At 36.2% G+C, this 22602-nt stretch overlaps 1 protein-coding gene across 1 annotated transcript; it reads right to left on the bottom strand.

Moving 5' to 3' along the window:
* Window positions 1-14469: 14469 nt before the first annotated feature.
* Window positions 14470-21216, bottom strand: gpr22b (G protein-coupled receptor 22b). Its single transcript, XM_073832063.1, has 3 exons — window positions 20684-21216; window positions 19074-19920; window positions 14470-16089 (listed from the first exon to the last, which is right to left on the bottom strand). Exon 3 carries the CDS (start codon window positions 16083-16085, stop codon window positions 14772-14774), a length of 1314 nt encoding a protein of 437 aa, XP_073688164.1. The 5' UTR covers window positions 16086-16089; window positions 19074-19920; window positions 20684-21216; the 3' UTR covers window positions 14470-14771.
* Window positions 21217-22602: the final 1386 nt, after the last annotated feature.

Below are 22602 nucleotides of genomic sequence, written 5' to 3' on the forward strand. Positions count from 1 at the left end.
AGGTCTCATAAATCATTTGTTTTCCAGCGTTTTTGTGTATTTGAACCCTTTCCAAAAATGACTGTATGATTATGAGATCCATCTTTTCACACTGAGGAACTCAAATGCAACTATTACAAAGTTCAAACGCTCACTGATGCTCCAAAAGGAAACACGATACATTAAGGGTGAACACTTTTTGAATTTGATGTTTAGGGTAAATTTAACTTATTTTTTCTTCTGTGAAACATGAATAATGCATTGTGTTTCCTTTTGGATCAGTGAGCATTTGAACCTTCTGTAATAATTGTATATGAGTCTCTCAGTTGTCCTGAGTGTGAAAAGATGGCTCTCAAAATCATAAAGTCATTGTTGGAAAGGGTTCAAATACACAAAATGCTGGCAGTTAATATTCAGGACAAACAAGGGACTGATGAACAACTATCACTAAAAAAAAAAAACAGCTGTGAATCATTCAGGTAACACAGTATTAAGAATCAAGTGTATGCAAACTTTCAAACAAGGTAATTTTTAAAAATTCAACTACTATTTCTCTTGTGGACCATATGTTAACATCTTATATGTCAAATATCTTATTCAGGTCAGTACTAAATATAAAACAACATGCATTTTGTATGATCCCTCTTATTTTGCTAAAATTATTAACATTTTGCAAGGTGTATGTAAATGTTTGACTTCACCATTGAATTCTGACTGAGAAAGTGCATTTGCTGTGTAGCTTAGAGGACATCCTAAATAAGACTTTAAAAGTGGTTATAGAATTATAGAATTATTCACCAAAATATCATTTCATTTTTTCCAGGGTAAAAAGCTGAACACTGGAGGTTAGCTTGCCAGACTGAACATCAGATCTACAATGTCATGGTGAAAGAAAAAAAAGGCCATCACGGCAAACACACACATCTAAACCAATCATATAACTACATGCATTTAGTTTAGCTGTTTATGGGGTATTATACAGCAAAATGTGCTGGACAAACATTTTTCACTCCTCCTGAAAAAGAAAAGAAATTTAAAGGAGAACTCCGGTGTGATTTTGACCTAAAGTGTATTGAATCATGATACCGAGTGTGAACGTACCTTGCATATCTCATCTCGGTTTGTGTCCAGCTGTCCGAAATCTGGGGTCAGTTAGCCGATGCTCACAACAGGTTGTCAATGAGAGTCAACAGGGCATCGGAATAGCCATGTAAATAAATCACTGTTTTACGCCATTTACGAGGCACAAAGTAGCTCCACACTTCATTGGTAGACTTCCAAGGGCCCTGACATTTAAAACGAGACATTGAGAACTCAGAAAAAGCACCGGTAGTTTATTTACAAGTAGATTTATACAGACATTTTCCACCAGGAACAGACCGGTCGCCGCCATCTTAAATTTAGTCACGATAAGTCGAGTGTCGAGCACGAAGGAAACTACAACCTGATAAGTTGATAACCTGATAAATTCCTTGGTGCTCGACACTCGACTTATCGTGACTAAGTTCAAGATGGCGGCGACCGGATTTTATCTTCCAGGTACTGTCTGTATAAATCTACTTGTAAATAAACTACCGGTGCTTTTTCTGAGTTCTCAATGTCTCGTTTTAAATGTCAGGGCCCTTGGAAGTCTACCAATGAAGTGTGGAGCTACTTTGTGCCTCGTAAATGGCGTAAAACAGTGATTTATTTACATGGCTATTCCGATGCCCTGTTGACTCTCATTGACAACCTGTTGTGAGCATCGGCTAACTGACCCCAGATTTCGGACAGCTGGACACAAACCGAGATGAGATATGCAAGGTACGTTCACACTCGGTATCATGATTCAATACACTTTAGGTCAAAATCACACCGGAGTTCTCCTTTAAGACATTTTCAAGAATGTAAGCCATGAATGGACCACTGTTTCAGACTCTTTTAACTGTGAACTCCTAAGCTAAATACTAAATGTTTTCAGGTGCTATTGAGTGCTTTGTTTGTGCGCACAGAGGCAGTGATTTCTTTTGTGATCTTTTTTATTTTAGAATAGTCCATGACCGAAAAGTACAAAGCGATGCACAATCTGGATGCTGCTGTCTGATGACATGTTTTTTGCATAGTAAAAAGCTTGTTTCTTTTCCTTTGAAATGCCTTGGGCTAATTTTATGGGTATTTTGAGGAAATGTTATTAAAATACCAGCTCTGCTGCTAAACGACATTCCAATGTGTCAAAAGTACAATATGCATTGCCCGGGGAGTAGAATTTAGTAGGGCCGCTCGGGACGTGTCCCTACCAATATCCAGCAACTACTAAATTGTCCCTAGCAATAATTTTGTTCACAATGAAAAGCAGAGGTTTGGTGTCAAATAAATACATTTTAAATTCATATACAGAATCTTTAGGTACCTATCAGCAACCATGGGCAATTTGTCTCAAATAAATACATTTTCTGTTGAAATAACATTTGTGAATCTTTTGATTTAGATCAGACTTTAGTGCGGGTTCAAGAATCATTTAATTCAGATTGTGCCTTTGGAGTGCGTATTGTGAATCATTCAGATCAGAGCGTCAGTGCGGGTTCCTTTGATTCAGATCACAACTTCGAAGCGGACTCATGAATAATTGGATTTAGATCGGAATTTTGAAGTGGATTTGAATCTTTAGATTCAGGGGGGGGACTTTGAAGCAGACTCATGAATCATTTGATTTAGATCTGAATTTTGAAGTGGATTTGAATCTTTTGATTGAGATGGGGACTTCGAAGCAGACTCATGAATCAATTAATTTAGATCGGAATTTTGAAGTGGATTTGAATTTTTTTTAATTCAGATTGGGACTTTGGAGCAGACTCATGAATCATTTTTTATTTAGATCAGAATTTTTAAGTGGATTTGAATCTTTAGATTCGGGGGGGGGAATTTGAAGCAGACTCATGAATCATTTGATTTAGATCTGAATTTTGAAGTGGATTTGAATCTTTTGATTGAGATGGGGAATTCGAAGCGGACTCATGAATCAATTAATTTAGATCGGAATTTTGAAGTGGATTTGAATCTTTTGATTGAGATGGGGACTTCGAAGCGGACTCATGAATCAATTAATTTAGATCGGAATTTTGAAGTGGATTTGAATTTTTTTGATTCAGATTGGGACTTTGGAGTGGACTCATTAATAATTTTTTATTTAGATCAGAATTTTGAAGTGGATTTGAATCTTTAGATTCAGATGGGGAACTTTGAAGCGGACTCATGAATCGTTTGATTTAGATCGGAATTTTGAAGTGAATTTGAATCTTTTAATTTAGATCGGAATTTTGAAGTTGATTTGAATCTTTTGATTCAGATGGGGACTTCGAAGTGGACACATGAATCATTTTTTATTTAGATCAGAATTGTGAAGTGGATTTGAAACTTTTGATTGAGATGGGGACTTCGAAGTGGACACATGAATCACTTTTAATTTAGATCAGAATTTTAAAGTGAATTTGAATCTTTTAATTTAGATTGGAACTTTGAAGCAGACTCATAAATCAATTGATTTAGATTAGAATTTTGAAGTAGATTTGAATCTTTTGATTCAGATGGGGACTTCGAAGTGGACACATGAATCATTTTTTATTCAGATCAGAATTTTGAAGTGGATTTGAATCTTTTGATTCAGATGGGGACTTCGAAGTGGACACATGAATCATTTGATTTAGAATGAAATTTTGAAGTGAATTTGAATCTTTTGATTTAGATCGGAATTTTGAAGTTGATTTGAATCTTTTGATTCAGATGGGGACTTCGAAGTGGACACATGAATCATTTTTTATTTAGATCAGAATTTTGAAGTGGACTTGAATCTTTTGATTCAGATTAGGACTTCGAAGCGGACTCATGAATCATTTGATTTAGATCAGAATTTTAAAGTGAATTTGAATCTTTTAATTTAGATTGGAACTTTGAAGCAGACTCATAAATCAATTGATTTAGATTAGAATTTTGAAGTAGATTTGAATCTTTTGATTCAGATGGGGACTTCGAAGTGGACACATGAATCATTTTTTATTCAGATCAGAATTTTGAAGTGGATTTGAATCTTTAGATTCAGGGGGGACTTTGAAGCAGACTCATGAATCATTTGATTTAGATCTGAATTTTGAAGTAGATTTGAATCTTTTGATTGAGATGGGGACTTTGAAGCAGAATCATGAATCATTTGATTTAGATCTGAATTTTGAAGTAGATTTGAATCTTTAGATTCAGATGGGGAACTTTGAAGCGGACTCATGAATCATTTGATTTAGATCCGAATTTTGAAGTGGATTTGAATCTTTTGGTTGAGATGGGGACTTTGAAGCGTACTCATGAATCAATTGATTTAGATCAGATTTTAAAATGAATTTGAATCTTTTAATTTAGATTGGAACTTCGAAGCAGACTCATGAATCAATTGATTTAGATCAGAATTTTAAAGTGAATTTGAATCTTTTAATTTAGATTGGAACTTTGAAGCAGACTCATAAATCAATTGATTTAGATTAGAATTTTGAAGTAGATTTGAATCTTTTGATTCAGATGGGGACTTCGAAGTGGACACATGAATCATTTTTTATTCAGATCAGAATTTTGAAGTGGATTTGAATCTTTAGATTCAGGGGGGGGACTTTGAAGCAGACTCATGAATCATTTGATTTAGATCTGAATTTTGAAGTAGATTTGAATCTTTTGATTGAGATGGGGACTTTGAAGCAGAATCATGAATCATTTGATTTAGATCTGAATTTTGAAGTAGATTTGAATCTTTAGATTCAGATGGGGAACTTTGAAGCGGACTCATGAATCATTTGATTTAGATCCGAATTTTGAAGTGGATTTGAATCTTTTGGTTGAGATGGGGACTTTGAAGCGTACTCATGAATCAATTGATTTAGATCAGATTTTAAAATGAATTTGAATCTTTTAATTTAGATTGGAACTTCGAAGCAGACTCATGAATCAATTGATTTAGATCAGAATTTTAAAGTGAATTTGAATCTTTTAATTTAGATTGGAACTTTGAAGCAGACTCATAAATCAATTGATTTAGATCAGAATTTTGAAGTAGATTTGAATCTTTTGATTCAGATTAGGACTCCGAAGCAGACTCATGAATCAATTAATTTAGATCAGAATTTTGAAGTGGATTTGAATCTTTTGATTCAGATGGGGACTTCGGTGAGGACTCACAACACATTTAATTCAGATTGGAACTTCGGAGCGGACTCACAAATCATTTGATTTAGATCAGTGCTTCGAATCCAGGGGGTGTTCCATAAAACAAGTTTACCAAATAAGTCAGGCTTTTTTTCAGTTAGTCTGACTTATTTTGAGCCAAATCAAGTGACAATAAGTCAGACTAACTGAATTAAGCCTGGCTTATTTGGTAAACTTGTTTCATGGAACACCACTCTGATCTGAAAAGTTGGTTATTATTATTCAGATTCAAGTTGAAGTACTAAGGTGAATATGATAAAACCTGAAATATTAGAAAATTTAAAGCAAAAAAGAAATAAACCATGATAAAAAATAAAAAAGGAACATAAGAACTTACTAAAAGTTAAAAACTGAAGTATAAAAATAATCCTTTGTCCTCTTTTACTTCTATTATATTAAAAAAGTAACCAATATTTGTAAAAAAAGATCTCCTTGTTTTATGATTAAACTTATTTGATTTCAGTTAGTTTTTTGGTTAGGTTGAAGTACTGAAATGAATAATAGTATTATTGAAATATAATAAAATTAAGGCAAAAAAGAAATTTAAAAAATGATAAAAAATAACAAAGGAACATAAACATTTCCTAAATGTTAAAAACTAAAAATATAAGCATAAAAATAATCGTTTGTCCTCTTTTATTTCCATTATATTAAAAAAGCAACCTGTATATTTGTAAAAAAAAAAAAATTCCTTGTTTTATAAATAATCATAAAAAACTAACTGTAATAAAATAAGTTTAAGTTGAAGTACTAAAATGAATAATACTAAAACTAAAATATAAACTGCTAAATATAAATAAAGTACAAAAAACAAAGGAATATTAATTAAAATTACTAAAACTTAAAAACTGAAAATATAAGCATAAAAATATTTGATTGTTTTATTTCCATTATATTAAAGAAGTGACCGGTGTATTTGTCCAAACAATTCCTTGAAAAATCATCAAAAATGATGAATGCATGATAAGCTCTCCATTGTGCGACTTTATAAAACATGTTTCCACTAGATGGCGCTGTCGCCCACAGTCTGAATCCAGATACTGAACGTTATTCTATTATTCTTGATGTATTGTGGACCACGCTGCTAGAAGGTTAAAAGGACGACCAACCCTCTCAGTAATCCTATTTTCCCAAGCCTCTGATCAGCAAAATGCCAATAAGTTCAGTATGAAACAAACATGAGCATTTGTAAAACGAGCAGACCTTACATTATCCAGCAGATGAATTTGCATAGCTTGATTTCTGGTTTATAATTTTATTGATCCTCTATATGGTCCCAAGGGGGCTGTAGTTCTGTCAGTGCAGTATTGTATAGTATGAAAGGGTGAAATGAATAAGAAATCATGTTCACCTGACTCTGGCATCCTTTGATAAACCAGCATGAACACATAGCCTAGATACAGCACAGCAGTTCATGCAAATTTCACATCCCTCGCACTCTCTGCCTTAACCCTCTATTGCACGCATTATGAAAGCATGTTTGATGCAATATTACTGTATAAAGTGGACTTCATTATTGAAATCAACATCATTTGGCTCCTACCTAAATGTCTTATTAAAACGCACTTAATGATAATGGTTCAGCCTATCATCAATTACTCAACCTCATAATGTTTTAAAACCTGAATGAAAATGTATAAAATGTTTTATGTAGGCCTATATGTCATTCTTTTGCATGCATTTATAGTTAATAGAACATTTGAATGCATCAAAAACTATACAAAGCATCATAAAATCATCATAACAGAAGTCCAAAAACATCAGTACAGTAATGTGCTATTGTAAAGCTTTTTGGAACGCCATTGCATCACAAAATAATCGCGTAAGATCGCATATTGTGAATCATTTGATTTAGAATCATTTCACAAATTGAATGATTCGCAATCCGCGCTTCGAATCCTAATCTGAAAAGTTGATTTGCGAATCATTAAGATCGGGACCTCGGAGCGCGAATCATTTGATTTAGATGTAAACTTGAGCGGGCTTTTGATTCAGACCGGTTTGACTCAGATCATACAATAGCTTTATTTGAGAAACAGATTGAATTTTAAGTTGGTTGCTAAAAATCTTGCCTTTTCTTGCAGATTGTTGAATTTAAGAAATCATTTGAGATCATTTGTCAACTGAATCGACCAATGCATGAACCGAAATAAAATTAGTTTAAGTTGAAGTACTAAAATGAATAATTGTAAAACTATATATGTCCCCAGGAACATAAAAAATTTGTAAAAGTTAAAAACTGAAAATAAGTATTAAAAAAAAAAAAATATATATATATATATATATATAGGCTATATATATATATATATATATATATATATATATATATAAAATCTGCTTGTTAAATCAATGAGTTGAATTTGAGAAAAGAATCAGTTGAAGTACTAAAATGAATAATACTACAACTGAAATATTAGAAAATTAAGTTAAAAACTAAAAATATAAGCATAAAAATAATCTTTTATCCTTTTTTTTCTAATCTCCTTGTTTTATGAATAACCATAAAAACTCACTGAAATAAAATCAGTTTAAGTTGAAGTACTAAAATAAATAATACTAAAATGTAAATATAAGAAAATGAAAGCTAATTAGAAATAAAGTATTAAACTACAAAGGAACATAAAAAAATACTCAAAGTTAGACACTGAAAAAATAAGCATAAAATGAATCTTTTGTCCTGTTTTTTTCCCTATTATATTAAAAAAACAACTAGTATGTCTATAAAAAAAATCCTTGTTTTATGAGTAACCATAAACTCACTGAAATAAAATAAGTTGAAGTACTAATTAGTAAATTAGTGAAGTAAAGCTAATTAGAAATGAAAAATGGTTAATATTTTAATACTAAAATTGAAATAAGAAAATTAAAGTAAAAAAAGAAATAAACTATGATTTTAAAAAATGACAAAGGAACATAAAAATGACTAAAAGTTGAAAACTGAAAACATAAGCATAAAATAATAGTTTGTCCTCTTTTATTTCCATTAGATTAAAAACCGTTGATTAAGTTGAAATGCTAAAATGAATAATGATAAAAACTGAAATAACCAAAAATAAATTAAACCAAATAATCATTAAATTAAAACTGATAATCACAAAAACATATAACAAAATAAAATGAATGCTAATTCATAAAAACTATAAAAGCATAATATAGAAACATTACTGCTCTAACTCTCACACAAAACATATGGCTTGAAACGATATGAGTGTGAGTAAATTAATTCAGGGTGGACTGTCCGTTTTAAATACATATTAAAATGGTAGATATTTAATAATAGAAGAGATCTGTATTAAATTCATGGCATTTGATAGTTTCATTATTCTCTATAGGAGCCATATTCATTTCTTTCCACAGTTGCACAATGTTGCTTCTGGGCAGTAAGCATTTAAGCAATCATAGCATGCAAATCATTTATACGACTGAATTTTTTGAAAATTAAGTTAAGTTGCCAAAAAAATGTGAACCATATTTTCAGCTTTTCTCCAGTCCACAACATGCAGTGTGACCAAGAAAAAGCCTTTAATTGGTTTAAGTTCGAACTTGTTCCATCATTACGAACCACTTTATATATATCAAGTGCTTGTAAACTGAGCTTGTTACCCAAAGTGCAACAGCCGGTTCAGATGCTTCCTGATGGGTGTTTGCAAACCTGAAACCACGACATCCTCCTCTGACCCGAATCCTTAAATCTAGCTTGACATGAGCTTTCTATCTGCTGAAAGATTTAACACAGGTGACATTTACAAAACCTTAGTGGTACATTGACTGTTTATAGAAGGCTTGATTATTCTCAATTACAGTTTTATAGGACGATCTAAGAGGCACAGATCTTCTGAGAGGGAAGTGTGACGAAAGGTCACCGCCGCATATTGAAACGGCCCGTTTGGTTGTTTGAAGTGCTGTCACTCGGAACGAGGCAGAGCCGTGAATCGCAGGTCACCATGTGACCTGAATTTTACAACACCATGAAACCGGCTTCAGATGTCTGCTGAGGGCATTTCAAATCAAACATATGATTTTATCCTAGCAAATAACAGCACTCGGTTGGTGTGACCCATTGACGCCGCAGGGTGCTGGCTTGATATTGCTTTTGTAGAGGTCATTTGGGAACAAGACGAGAGTTGGCCATGTTTGAATGTGAAAGCAGTGCTCAAAACTGTCTTTTTAAAGGAGAAGTTCACTTCCAGAACAAAAATGTACAGATGATTTACTCACCCCCTTGTCATCCAAGAGTCATCCAAGATGTTCATGTCTTTCTTTCTTCAGTCATAAAGAAATAGTTTTTTTTATGCAAACATTTCAGGATTTCTCTCCATACGCTCTTAAAAATAAAAGTGCTTTAAAAGGTTCTTCACAGCGATGCCATTGGAGAACAATTTTTAGTTCCACAAAGAACCATTCAGTCAAAGGTTCTTTTAAGAACCATCTCTTTCTTACCTCTTTATAATCGGAAGAACCTTCTTTCGCCACAAAGAACCTTTTGTGAAACAGAAAGGTTCTTCAGATGTTAAAGGTTCTTTATGGAACCATTAAGACAAAAAGGGTTCTTCTATGGCATCGTTAAACACCTTTATTTTTAAAAGTGTATTTGACTTCTGCGGTGCCCCCAAGTTTAAACTTCCAAAATGCAGTTTTCTTCCTTCCCAGCCGAGGAAGAAAAAGGGTCTTATCTAGTGAAACAACTGGTTATAAAAAAATAAAATAAAATTTATATACTTTTTGACCTCAAATGCTCGTTTTGTCTAGCTCTGAGTGAATTTCGGTTCAAGACAGTTAGAGTATGTTGAAAAACTCCCATCTCATTTTCAACTTCAAAATCATCCTACATCGATGTTTTAGCTTTTTTTGTAAAGGGCGTTTGAGCTTCTTTGCACATTCACTTTGTAAACACTGGGTCGGTTCTTCTGCAGTGATGTAGTATGATTTTGAAGTTGGAGGAGAAAATGAGATGGGAGTTTTTTTGACATACCCTACCTGTCTTGAACCGAAACACACAGAGTACTCCAGAGACGAGCATTTGAGGTTAAAAAGTATATACAATCAAGCCCGAAATTATTCATAACTCTGGCAAATTCTGACTTAAAGTTACTTTTATTTAACCAGCAAGTTTTTTTTTTTTTTTATTAGAAATGACATAGACGTCTCCCAGAAGATAATAAGACGATGTACAAGAGGCATCATTGACCCTTCTCCTTGGCTGGGATCGTTTAGAGCCCTTTGAAGCTGCATTTAAGATTTAAGCTGCATTTTGGAAGTTCAAACTCGGGGGCACCATAGAAGCCCACTATATGGAGAGAAATTCTGAAATGTATTCCTCCAAAAAGACAATTTCTTTACGACTGAAGAAAGAAAGACATGAACATCTTGGTAGACATGGGGCTGAGTAAATTATCTGTACATTTTTTTTTTTTTTTTTTTTGGAAGTGAACTTCTCCTTTAATGTATAGTATAAGAGCTTTCGATAGATTCAAACTGCATAGTTAGCAGCGCATTGACACCATCTCTCTGGCTGTGTTTTTACTCAAATTTGGCCCTAAGTGCACTTTACCTGTCATCCAGACTGATGTATGAGCATCTCAAAACTCTTGTTTTGCTTCTCCTGTTGTTCAACTAATTTTCGTCTCCTGTAGCACTGTATTAAGATTTTTTGAATGCTAAATGTTACTGAATGAAAAGTTTTTAATTAACATTTATTATAATACATAACGTTTTGGTATGACTAACCAGTCAGTAATCGTGTTGATTTTAAGTCTTGCACAGCTTAAAGGATTACTCAGCTTCCAGAATAAAATTTACAGATAATTTACTTAACCCCCTTGTCATCCAAGATATTAATGTCTTTCTTTCTAAAGTTGCTAAGAAATTGTTTATTTTTTGAGGAAAACATTCCAGGATTGTTCTCTATATAGTGGACTTCAATGGTGCTGGGTTAAAGGTTAAAAATGCTGCTTCAAAGGGCTCTACACGATCCCAGCTGAGGAATAAGAGTCTTATTTAGCGAAATGATTGGTAATTTTCCTTTAAAAAATATATATGTGACCCTGGACCACAAAACCAGTCATAAGATTAAAATTTACAAAACTGAGATGTATATATCATATGGAAGCCCAATAAATAAGCTTTCTATTGATATATGGTTTGTTAGGATAGGACAATATTTGGCCGAGATACATCTATTTGAAAATCTGGAATCTGAGGGTGCAAAAAAATCGAAATACTGAGAAAATCACCTTTAAAGTTGTCCAAATTAAGTTCTTAACAATGCATATTACTAATCAAAAATTACATTTTGATATATTTATAGTAGGAATTTTACAAAAAATCTTCATGGAACATCATCTTTACTTAATTTCCTAATAATTTTTGGCATAAAAGAAAAATCAATAATTTTGACCCATACTATGTATTTTTGGCTATTGCTACAAATATACCCCAGCGACTTAAGACTGGTTTTGTGGTCCAGGGTCACATATACTTTAACCATAAATGATTGTCTTGTCTAGCTCTGCGATGCACATGCGTACTCTGTGTACTCCTGTTCAAGACAGTTAGGGTATGTTGAAAAACTCCCATTTAATTTTCTCTTCCAGCTTCAAAATCGTCCTATATCAACCTACATCATTCTTTGCACGATTGCTTTGTAAACACTTGGTCTGTACTTCTGCTGGAATGTTTTCCTCAAAAAGCTTTTCTTTGCAAGTGAAGACAGAAAGACATGAACATCTTGGATGACATGGGGATGAGTAGATTATCAGGAAATTTTTATTTTAGAAGTGGAGTAATCCTTTAACTACACTTCATTTTGATTTAGACATCATAGAAGTTAAATAAATCAAAATCTCCAAACTATTCAGTAAGTGATTCATTACAACAATTCTAATGAATCATTTTGACTGAATCGTTTAAAAAAAACCAGCTCGGAGTAATTTGTTCATTAATCAGGTTTCATTTAGTCACTTTTATTTATTTGTTTTATTGCTTCAGCCTGGTGTTATTGTTAACGAATACTAAAATTATTAAAAATAATTTTAATTAATTTTTTTTTTGTTAGCTGAAATAAAATATAATTGCTAGATGAAAAAAATTACCTAAAAAATGTTGATGAATATAAGTACTATAACTGAAAAAATATATATATATTTTTTTCTAAACTAAAATTTAAAATATTAACAATTACATTTAAATTATTCAAAAATACTATAATATTATATAAATGTGAATATTTGTAGCAATAGCCAACAATACATTGTATGGGTCAAAATGATCTATTTTTCTTTCATGCCACAAATCATTAGGATATTAAGTAAAGATCATGTTCCATGAAGATATTTTGTAAATTTCCTACCATAAATACATCAAAACTTAATTTTTGATTAGTAATATGCATTGCTAAGAACTTAATTTGGACAACTTTAATGGCGATTTTCTCAATATTTTGATTTTATTTGCACCCTTAAATTTTCAAACAGTTGTATCTCAGCCAAATGATGCATAAATCTCAATAAAAAAAAAAGATCCTTGTGACCCTTATGGTTTTGTTGTCCATGGTCACAAATAATACTAAATATGCAACATGCATAAAGTGCAATTGTTGAGGATGAATAGAAATGTGTGGTCAATTTATTATTTTTGTATTATTTCATATTCTTTCTCTCCCATCTCATTCAATTCAGGCTGCAAGCTTGTGAATCAGCTAAAACATTTCATTTGCTGAATAAAAAAATTGCATAACAATTTGAACAGGTTCCTGATTTCTATGTGAATCACTCTGGTAATAATCTAATTCGGCTTGGCGTTGGTTCATTTCATTCTTGACAATACGAAATAATTCCCACTGAGCACACAGGGATGAATGTTCTTGAAATGGTGCACAATAGACCTCTAAGAGCTACAGTGCTGACCTGGGAAATTATTCATTAATGTGTATGCAGATTTTGAGAATGGGAGCTTAACTTCAGCGTTTTGCTGAATGCAAAATGAGGGATGTTTTGTCCTTGACAGCAGTGCCAAAATGAACCAGACATTTCCTCAGATTTGACAGCTCTGAAACAATGATATTTGCAGCATCTTCCCTTCTTTTCTTCGTGAATCGCAAGGCTTCGCAGGGCCGCCATCTGTTAAATTTTGGTCTGTTCCTCATGCACAGTGTTGTATGATTTCAGAAGACTTGGAGTGTAGCAACACAAGGCGACTATTGTAAGTGCTTTTTAGTGTTTTGTTCATAGTTTTTGGAGCTTAAAGGATTAGTTCACTTCCAGAATAAAAATTTCCTGATAATTTACTCACCCCTATGTCTTCCAGGTTGTTCATCTGTTTCTTTCTTATGCCGAAAAGAAATGAAGGTTTTTGAGGAAAACATTCTAGGATTTCTCTCCATAATAGGAACCAATGGGTTGAAGGTCCAATTTGCAGTTTTAATGCAGCTTCAAAGGACTCTACACGGTCCCAGTCGAGGAATAAGGGACTTATCTAGCTAAACGATTGGTCATTTTCCAAAAAATGTTTTAATTTATTTACTTTTTAACCACAAATGCTCATCATGCACTAGCTCTGCAATGCGCATGCACGTCGTCTTTGTGTACTTCGGTTCAAAAATGTAGGGTAAGTCAATCTCATTTTCTCCTCCAACTTCAAAATCGTCTGACATACTTGTTTTCCCTTTTCTTTAAAGAGCGTTTGACTTTCCACCTATGTCACGTGCGTGATTACATAATGCGTAAAGTTTTGCTAGTGCAAGACGAGCATTTGTGGTAAAAAAAAAAATTATAAATGAGATTTTTTTTTTTTAGAAAATGGTAAACCGTTTTACTAGATAAGACCCTTATTCCTCAGCTGAGATCGTGTAGAGCCCTTTGAAACTGCAATTTTTGACCTTCAACCCATTGGAGTCCACTATATGGAGAAAATCTTGGACATATACATCTTGGATGACATGGGGGTGAGTAAATTATCAGGAAATTTTTCGTTCGGAAGTAAACTAATTGCTTTGTGATGATTTATCAAATATTGTCCTGTTTTTGTTCCACAGAAACGATCATCTCTTCGTATTTCCCACACAAGACGACTTATGTACGTTAACTTTCACAAGTGCTTTTTGTTTGCGTTTGGGGCTTAACATATGAATTGCTGTGTGATGATTAGTCAATATTTCTCCTTTTTTCTTCCACAGAAACAAGAATACGTTCATATTCCTACACAAGAAAATGTTGATGTTCACAGCATCTGCATTCAAGTCAAAAAGCAGATGGATTTCATCTTTTTCCGCCACCTAGTTTATTATAAATACATGTATACACAGGCTACAAGTCTTAAATGAGGTACGTAACTGATAAAGAGTATGTACAAATCTCAGCTTTCATGTATTTACAGTACATACAGTGGTTTATAAAGGACATGCGCCATGTAACTGCAATAGCATCAATCTATGAAACCTATCATATTCCATAAATAGTAACCGATTCTTTGATATCTGCTCAGGTAAGACTAATATTCACATCACATGGTTTCCCTTTATGTATAACAGTGCTTTTATGAGAGCTAGTCCCTGTTCTGGAAGTCGCAGTGCGGCTTTAGTCTGCATCTTCGGATGATAGACATTTCTGCCTGGCTTCGTGATCGTCAAACGTCACTTTCTTATTCCGCTTGGGATCAATCCAGGAGTTTCGAATCACAGCGTTGTTCGGGAGTGGATCCGCCTCGATGATGGAAACCACACGTTTCTTCATTTTGCTTTTTAGGACTTTCTGGAACTTCTGCCTCGTGAAGGCGTACAAGAGAGGATGGAAGACCGTAGTGCCATAGGCCATGACCAGAAAACCCAGTCGGAGCTTGACGGTGAGGTCACTGGGGCCTACGCTGAGGATCACAGTGTTTAAAACGGTGATGGGTGTCCAGCAGAGAAGGAACGTGGAGATGATGAGCAACGACATGCGGAAAACACGTTTTTGGCGCTCGCGCCGCTCCCGGTGACGTTTGACTGCCCTTCGCAGGGCGATGATCACCGAGACGGACGTGCGCATGCCGAGCGGAGCGTTTCCGCGATTGCTGCTCTGCGAGGCGTCCGTGATCTCGGGCAGCTGTTGCTCAGATGTTGACATAAGAGAGAAGTTCTTTTTCCTCCTCATCTTTTTCTTCTTCTTCTGCGCGGCGTGGAAGCGCGTACCGATGCGGATGTTGAGCGCCTGCAGGATCTTGGAGTACGTCACCAACATGATGATGGCAGTCAAACCGAAAATGGGGATTTGGGCCACTAGGTGGTAGTACAGACCAAGTTCGGTGTAATATTCGTTGACGTGCACGACGGCGGTCTGATTGGCTTTGGTGGGCTCCGGTCCCAAGAATCCCACCTCGATAAATGGCACCAAGAAGCTGACGAAAGACAGCACCCAAATGCATCCCAACAGAGCTACCGCTCGTCCCATAGTGAGGACACGATTGGCCGGTTTAACTGAGATGTCGTATCGGTCCAAAGTGATGGCTAGCACATTTGCCGCCGTGGCCACGCTTGCAAAGGACACGCAGGCTTCGTGGAAGCAGCAGACGAGCACTGTGTCCCCTTGCAGCGATAGCATCAACACGACAATCGTCAGGGGGATGCAGCAAACGCACACCAACACGTCCAGCACGTGGAGGTTCATGGTGACGATGTTGCTGACGGAATTGACCAGGTTGGACTTCATGCAGTAGAGGGCCAGTACGGTCAGGTTGCTACTCAATCCCAGGACGATCTCCAGCATGAGGAATCCGGTCAGGGACACCTGGAAGCTGAGTGGGTAAGGGTACGGGCCGGCTGCCGTCATGGCGGGACTCACGGACTCGGTGATGTCGAGAACTGTAACGTTACTCATGGTGCTTTCTTCCTCCGTTGCGGGAGGGACGTGCATTATCCTGAAAAATAAGAACAACAGGATAATCAATCAGAGAAATGTGTGGGAATACCAGACACTTTCAACATCGTTGTGTCATTTAGAATTGAATTAAGGCTACTGTGGCATTTTTGACCCTCGAAAACTGAGACTTTTGAAAATGCTTGAGTTTGAAAACTCCGGGATTGCGTTTCAGTGTGAACAGTAGGGCTGCCCTCGACTAAAGATTTTTCTGGTCGACAAGTAGCCGTTCATTTAAAGCAGTGGTTCTCAATCCTGGTCCTGGAGGACCCCTGCTCTGCACATTTTGCATGTCTCTCTTATTTAACACACCTGATTGAGATCTTCAGCTTGTTAGTTCAGTTCATGGATCTCTACTAATGAGCTGATGATCTCAATCAGGTGGGTAAAATAAGGGAGATGTGCAGAGCAGGGGTCCCCCAGGACCAGGATTGAGAACCACTGATTTAAAGCATTAGTCTACTATTAGTTGCACATTTATTATTAAACTATATAAATCGCACACAAAAAAGGTTGCCACAGCGCACCGACAGATATAATTGTGAGTATGTCAGAGGAAAAACAAAAAGGAGACTGTTTTAACGTTTGAATCATTTATTGATAAACTAGTGCTATTTTGGAGTCGGCGACACAGACTCGTCATCTCCACAGTAGTGATAAGCCTGTATGCATATTTCTTACAGATTACATAATCTGAGAATATTTGTTTTCTGTTGGAATTGGTTCATTTAAAAGTAGGCATTTCACTCTCTATAGATATATTGTTCATGTCTGTAAGGCAAATATATACAAGTATAAGGTTTCGAAGTTTCGCACTCAAGTTCACAGAGACGGACACAGCAGAAAGTGCATCCTGTTTGCTTTCATTATTTTACAAAAGCACAATGTTTTGCTGTTATTCTGAGTGCAGGCAAATAAACGTCTAATAGCGACTAATAAAATTTTGGTTGACCAAGCCTCTTTTCGTCGAATAATAATTGAATATTAGGGGGCAGCCCTAGTAAATGAACCAGAACGGAGACTTTTAATAACGATGGCGTGGCTACTGGCTACCCACATTCGCTCTGTATATCTTTGATGAACGTGTTAACAATAACATTATGCTTGTTGTACCCTTAGATATTGTATATGGGTAGATTCCCCATTTGACCGCTCCAAGTACATAGACACATCCACCATCTAAATCCGGTTATCTACCTATACATATCTATGATTGTACCAGCATGAATGGTCATGTGATATGCGTTTTCGGTTGTGCAGTGTAGACGGAGATTGTTTCTGAAATGCAGTGAGAACGCCAGTGTAGACAAAGTTTTTTTTATTTTTTATTTTAAAAACGCTAAAATGAAAACACACTGGTGTAAATGTAGCCTGAGAATCCATTAGAATTCCAATACAGGTTCTAAAATTAAATTTATGTATGGAATTGCAATTTGAATTTGAATGTGAGAATAACAAGGAATGGAAATTCTAATAAATTCATATAACTAATTTTTAATTAGAAATTTGAAGTTTGTCAAATTTTAACTTTAACTTTAAAAAATGCAAATATCTTGAAATCTGAATTTTGCATAACTCTGCTTGGTGATGTGCTACTAATCTAAAAGATAATGGCTAAACAACATTCTCATTTATGCACTAGACAGGCGCTTCTCTCTAAAATTACTTTTCAGCAAGCACACAACGTCATAAGACGTAGATATTTGGTTAAACTTAAGTTGCGACGACTGGTGACCAAAATTCAACATCAAGTCAAATCACTGACCAATATCTAACGCCAATGTTAATTTGATGCCCAATACAGACATCAACTGAAATTGATATTTTGTTGTTTTCAGGTTGTGTAACCAACATTAAGTCAATGTCAAATTGACATCAAATACTGATGTCAACCCAATTTTCATTCTCAACCAAAATGCAACGTCTGTCCAACGTCCAACATTATGACATGATGTCAGGTGCCTGCTGGGTTGCGTGGCATTCAAGGTACATCTTTACGTTTTTATTAGTTCTTGTTTTCCCTGGAAATCAAACCTATGACATTGGCTTTGCTATTACCATATGCTACTCTTTAAGCTACAAGAAAGCCAAACAAAGTTTGATTCGTCATGATTGAAGAAATCTATTGGGGGTCCCACCTATCAAGACCAACAAAACCATTAGATAAAGAGTGTTTTTTCCTTGCTCTAATTTGATATTGTTTTCATCTCTTAATGACTGTGTTGGGCATCAAATTCATCTCTTAATGACTGTATTAGGCATCAAATTGCTCCCCGGGCACCGCAGCAATGGCTGCCCACTGCTCCGGGTGTGTGTTCACTACTGTGTGTGTGTTCACTACTGTGTGTGTGCACTTGGATGGGTTAAATGCAGAGCACAAATTCCTAGTATGGGTCACCATACTTGGCCTCACTTCACCTCTTTTCCTTTCCTTTTACTTCATTTGCACAGGTTTTCACCAAGGATCAGTTCAAAATATGCACACAAACGTGTGCAGATTCCCTCTGGGCGTGCTAATGGCTTTACATTTGATGTTTGCATGCACGTTGACTAATAATGCATTGGCTGTGTTCGGCGCTGCTATGAAGAGACACACTTTAGCTATTATTTTTGTCCGCAATGCAATTTCATTTGTTGTGCAGCGACGGATTGCTCCATTTGCAAATGTGACTGTCTTTAGTGCTGCGTTTCATTAATCACCAAGAGGGGGGATGTAGAGAGAGAGAGAGGATCGTTGAGATAATAAGTACGAACCTGGCTTTTGTAATTTACTCCAATGTAGATGGATGCATCAAAGGTGCCAACTTGGAACTGTGATGCATTGTGTTTTGATACTAAGGCTGACTGACACAGTGGAGTGAAACCAAATGGAAACTCTAATGACTTCATGAGCTAAAATACAACACCACACAGATCATCAAGCTTGTTTTCTGGAGGACTAATGACAACTGTCCAATAGTTTATTTTACACAGTTGTTGACTTACCCTTCCACTTCCAGCTTCTTTCTCAGCCTCGGGAGTCAGCGGTCGAGTCGGGATAGTCTGGAAGGGGTACAACTTGTACATCAGCCTCAGGCATGGCCTTTCAAGGAAGTATTCTGCACTTTGTGATCCTCGTAATCTAAGCGATTTTTCTCGCTTAATGGTCAGGGGGGACGATTTGGCCGCAATTTCTTTAATTTTTACTAAACCAAACAATATGTTTGATCTCCTGCCACGTCCAGAACTAACAAAGAGGTGTCATTCTCACTCTCTCTCCAAGGTTTTGCTTAGGAGTTAAAGAAAAATGGATGCAAAGAAAATGATGCCGAGATCAGCTGTCCATTTCTCTTTTCTAAACTAATTTGACAACTGAAAACGATTGTTTTGATTGATTATTGTATCCACATTAGGGTTAGGAAATTGCGTTCAAGAAATCCAGTAACTTGGTCTCATACGGTTCCTTCAACGCAGGGATCCCGTTATTGCATTTTTATGGGCCCTAGAAGGTGATAAATCCATATTGATTTGCGTTTGCTGATTTGCATGTGCCATCTGCCGAAGAATCCAAGGTCACAGAATTGTTTAGGTCAGCACGAGGGGGTGGTGCATTCTGGGTGCTGGAAATGTAATTTCCTGTCCCCTCACAGAAGGTGACCTTTAGGCTGCGTCGTCAACGTTGTCTGAAGCATATGATAAAACCACTGTGCATGGGAATGTCTTCACAGATAGTGAAATCCACTGTTGCAAGCTGGAGAGACTCAACACTAGTCCTCGTCCTTCTGGGTGATGCGCAAGATGGGCCGCACTGTACTTTGGAAGCAGTTTTCTTCAGCTCTTTAATCCTACAATCCTGCCAGGAAAAAAGCAAGAAGTATTGATAAGTGAACAATCAATTATTCATTAAGCCTGCATCCGATCCATCATCAAGTAAAGACTTCCATGTGTTATCCATTCATCTTTCCCAAGCAGTCTGCGGAAATGCACAAGCTCTGTTCTTGCTTAACGTCCATATGAAGGTACATCTGTGAACCTGCAGGGCTTGATGGAAGCATCTTGGGAACAATCTACAAACCCTCATTTCCAAAGCAGTGCTCTTTTAGGGAAGGCAATGCAAACACCTGTGTTGTTTTGCGCCTGTACTTTCTCACATCATTTTTCAGTCAGGAATACGGCTCGATCACGTGTAACGAGGTGATCGCGTTCCAGCCGTGAATGAGACCTTGCACCGTAAATTTTTCCCAGATGTTACAGTCCAGCAGACTTTGACAAATTGGGGGAAACCGTAAAACAGAATCGATCGGGTTTCAGGGGCAAAATTTGTCAGCGGAGTTGTGGATCAATGGACTAACTAAAGTCAGATTGTTGTTTACAGGCAGCGGCAAGTTAATCACAAAACGTAGACGTTGAGGGAAACACGTCCCATCATGTACTCAGAGTTTTCAATGACAAATTATTGAACTTTTACCTTCGGGTCCTTTAGTCTTCAGTATTTGGTTGCATTTATGCCACATTTCCCTCTATTCTTCATCTACTTGAGTTGGAAAATCGAGCAAAACATTCATACTCGTTCAATCACATCTAATCACCAAAGTTATTCAACAAAGCCCACTTACCTTTCCGCTCACAGAGTTTTCATCTGTCATGCAACGTAGAGTACCTACAGCTTCACCAGAGTGTTGTCTGCGATCCACAAGTGCACACACTTTTGCAGCCGTTGCATGTCAGTGTGCTGTAAACCTGCTTCCCCCCTGAGGAGCGTGAATCAAATACTGTCCTTGCGAACTGTCAGCAGTGCCAGCGGAGTGAAACAGACGTCCTCTGACTTTGATCTACTGTCCTGCTAACTGGCTCCTTTTCTTTTTTTTTATCTGTCTCGATCACACACACTCTCCTCAAACTGTGATGCGTTGAAGTGTTGCCGTTGCACCCCTCTGTTGCGCCTCCTCATCCTCGCTTGTCCCCATCTCTCTCTCTCTCTCTCTCTTGTTTGCTCCTTCTCTATCTTAGTCTTCCTCTCTCACTCACTGCGGCGGTTTTGCAGTGTTGCTCCCTGCTCTGATTGGTCTGTCGTAATGGGGTTAACCCTTTCCTCCCCGGAGAGTGGGGATGCACTCTTCTTTTGTTTTCTTGTCGTTCTCTCCATCCAGCCTTTTTCCCTCTATCCTGCGATAACAGTGCAGTCTTGGCCGCATCTGTCAGTCCCTGCGGAGACGCTTCGGGTTCTATTTAAACACTGTGTCGGAGTTGCATGTTTTCATTCATTTTTGATGCCATGCTCTGTGAGGAAAATGGATATGGGTCTACTGGGAAAAGGACACAAAAAGAGTGTGGCTCTGTTCCAAACCTAGTGAGCTGCCTACAGCAGCATTTTATGACGCACAGGCAGTTTTTGAAGGGTGTTGCTTCTATTATACTTCATTTTGGCGACATTTTAAAGTGGTATCACATGCATTGCGATGAAGGAAAAAAAAACATTTTTACATTATTTCAAGTGTGATTTATGAGATTTGTTGTATTTTGAATTCAATTTTACTTTGCAAAGGCAAAAAGTTGATCATACCCGTTTCAAACTTAAGGATTCATTAGTTTGAACTAAACATTACATTGAACTAAAAACTATCATTATCAATTCTTAGTTGATAATTCAACACTTTATTTTTGACAAAACATCCCATGTTTTGGTCCTCACAGCACATTTTCGGTATTGACAGTAATGCATTACAGAATTTTAACTAAATTTAAATGCATACTAAAACACAAAAAAATGTACTGTACTAACATTTTGTTTGTTTTTGCCAAATAAAGGATTATTTGTTCTCTTTTGTTCCCTACTGAAACAGTTTTGGTTGTGACTGTTTTGGTAGTGAAAATTTATTGGATAACACCCAAAAAAACTAATTTGTCACTACTGAAACATCACCAAATGTTTCAGTCGTGACTGTTTTGGTAAAGAAACAAAGATGTCACTACCGAAACTCCACCAGATGTTTAGGTTGTGACTGTTTCAGTAAATAAACTAAGATGTCACCACTGAAACGCCATGAAATGTTTTGGTCTTGACTGTTTTGGTAAAGAAACAGAGATGTCACTACTGAAACGCCACCAAATGTTTTGGTCGTGTCTGTTTTGATAAAGAAACAAAGATGTCACTACCGAAACGCCACTAAATGTTTTGGTCATGACTGTTTTGGTAAAGAAACAAAGATGTCACTACCGAAATGCCACCAAATGTTTCGGTCGTGACTGTTTTGGTAAAGAAACAAAGATGTCACTACCGAAATGCCACCAAATGTTTTGGTCGTGTCTGTTTTGATAAAGAAACAAAGATGTCACTACTGAAACGCCATTAAATGTTTCGGTCGTGACTGTTTTGGTAAAGAAACAAAGATGTCACTACTGAAACGCCATTAAATGTTTCGGTCGTGTCTGTTTTGATAAAGAAACAAAGATGTCACTACTGAAACGCCATTAAATGTTTCGGTCGTGACTGTTTTGGTAAAGAAACAAAGATGTCACTACCGAAATGCCACCA

The sequence above is a fragment of the Garra rufa genome, chromosome 25 (genome assembly GCF_049309525.1).
Source record: "Garra rufa chromosome 25, GarRuf1.0, whole genome shotgun sequence".
NCBI lineage: Eukaryota > Metazoa > Chordata > Actinopteri > Cypriniformes > Cyprinidae > Garra > Garra rufa.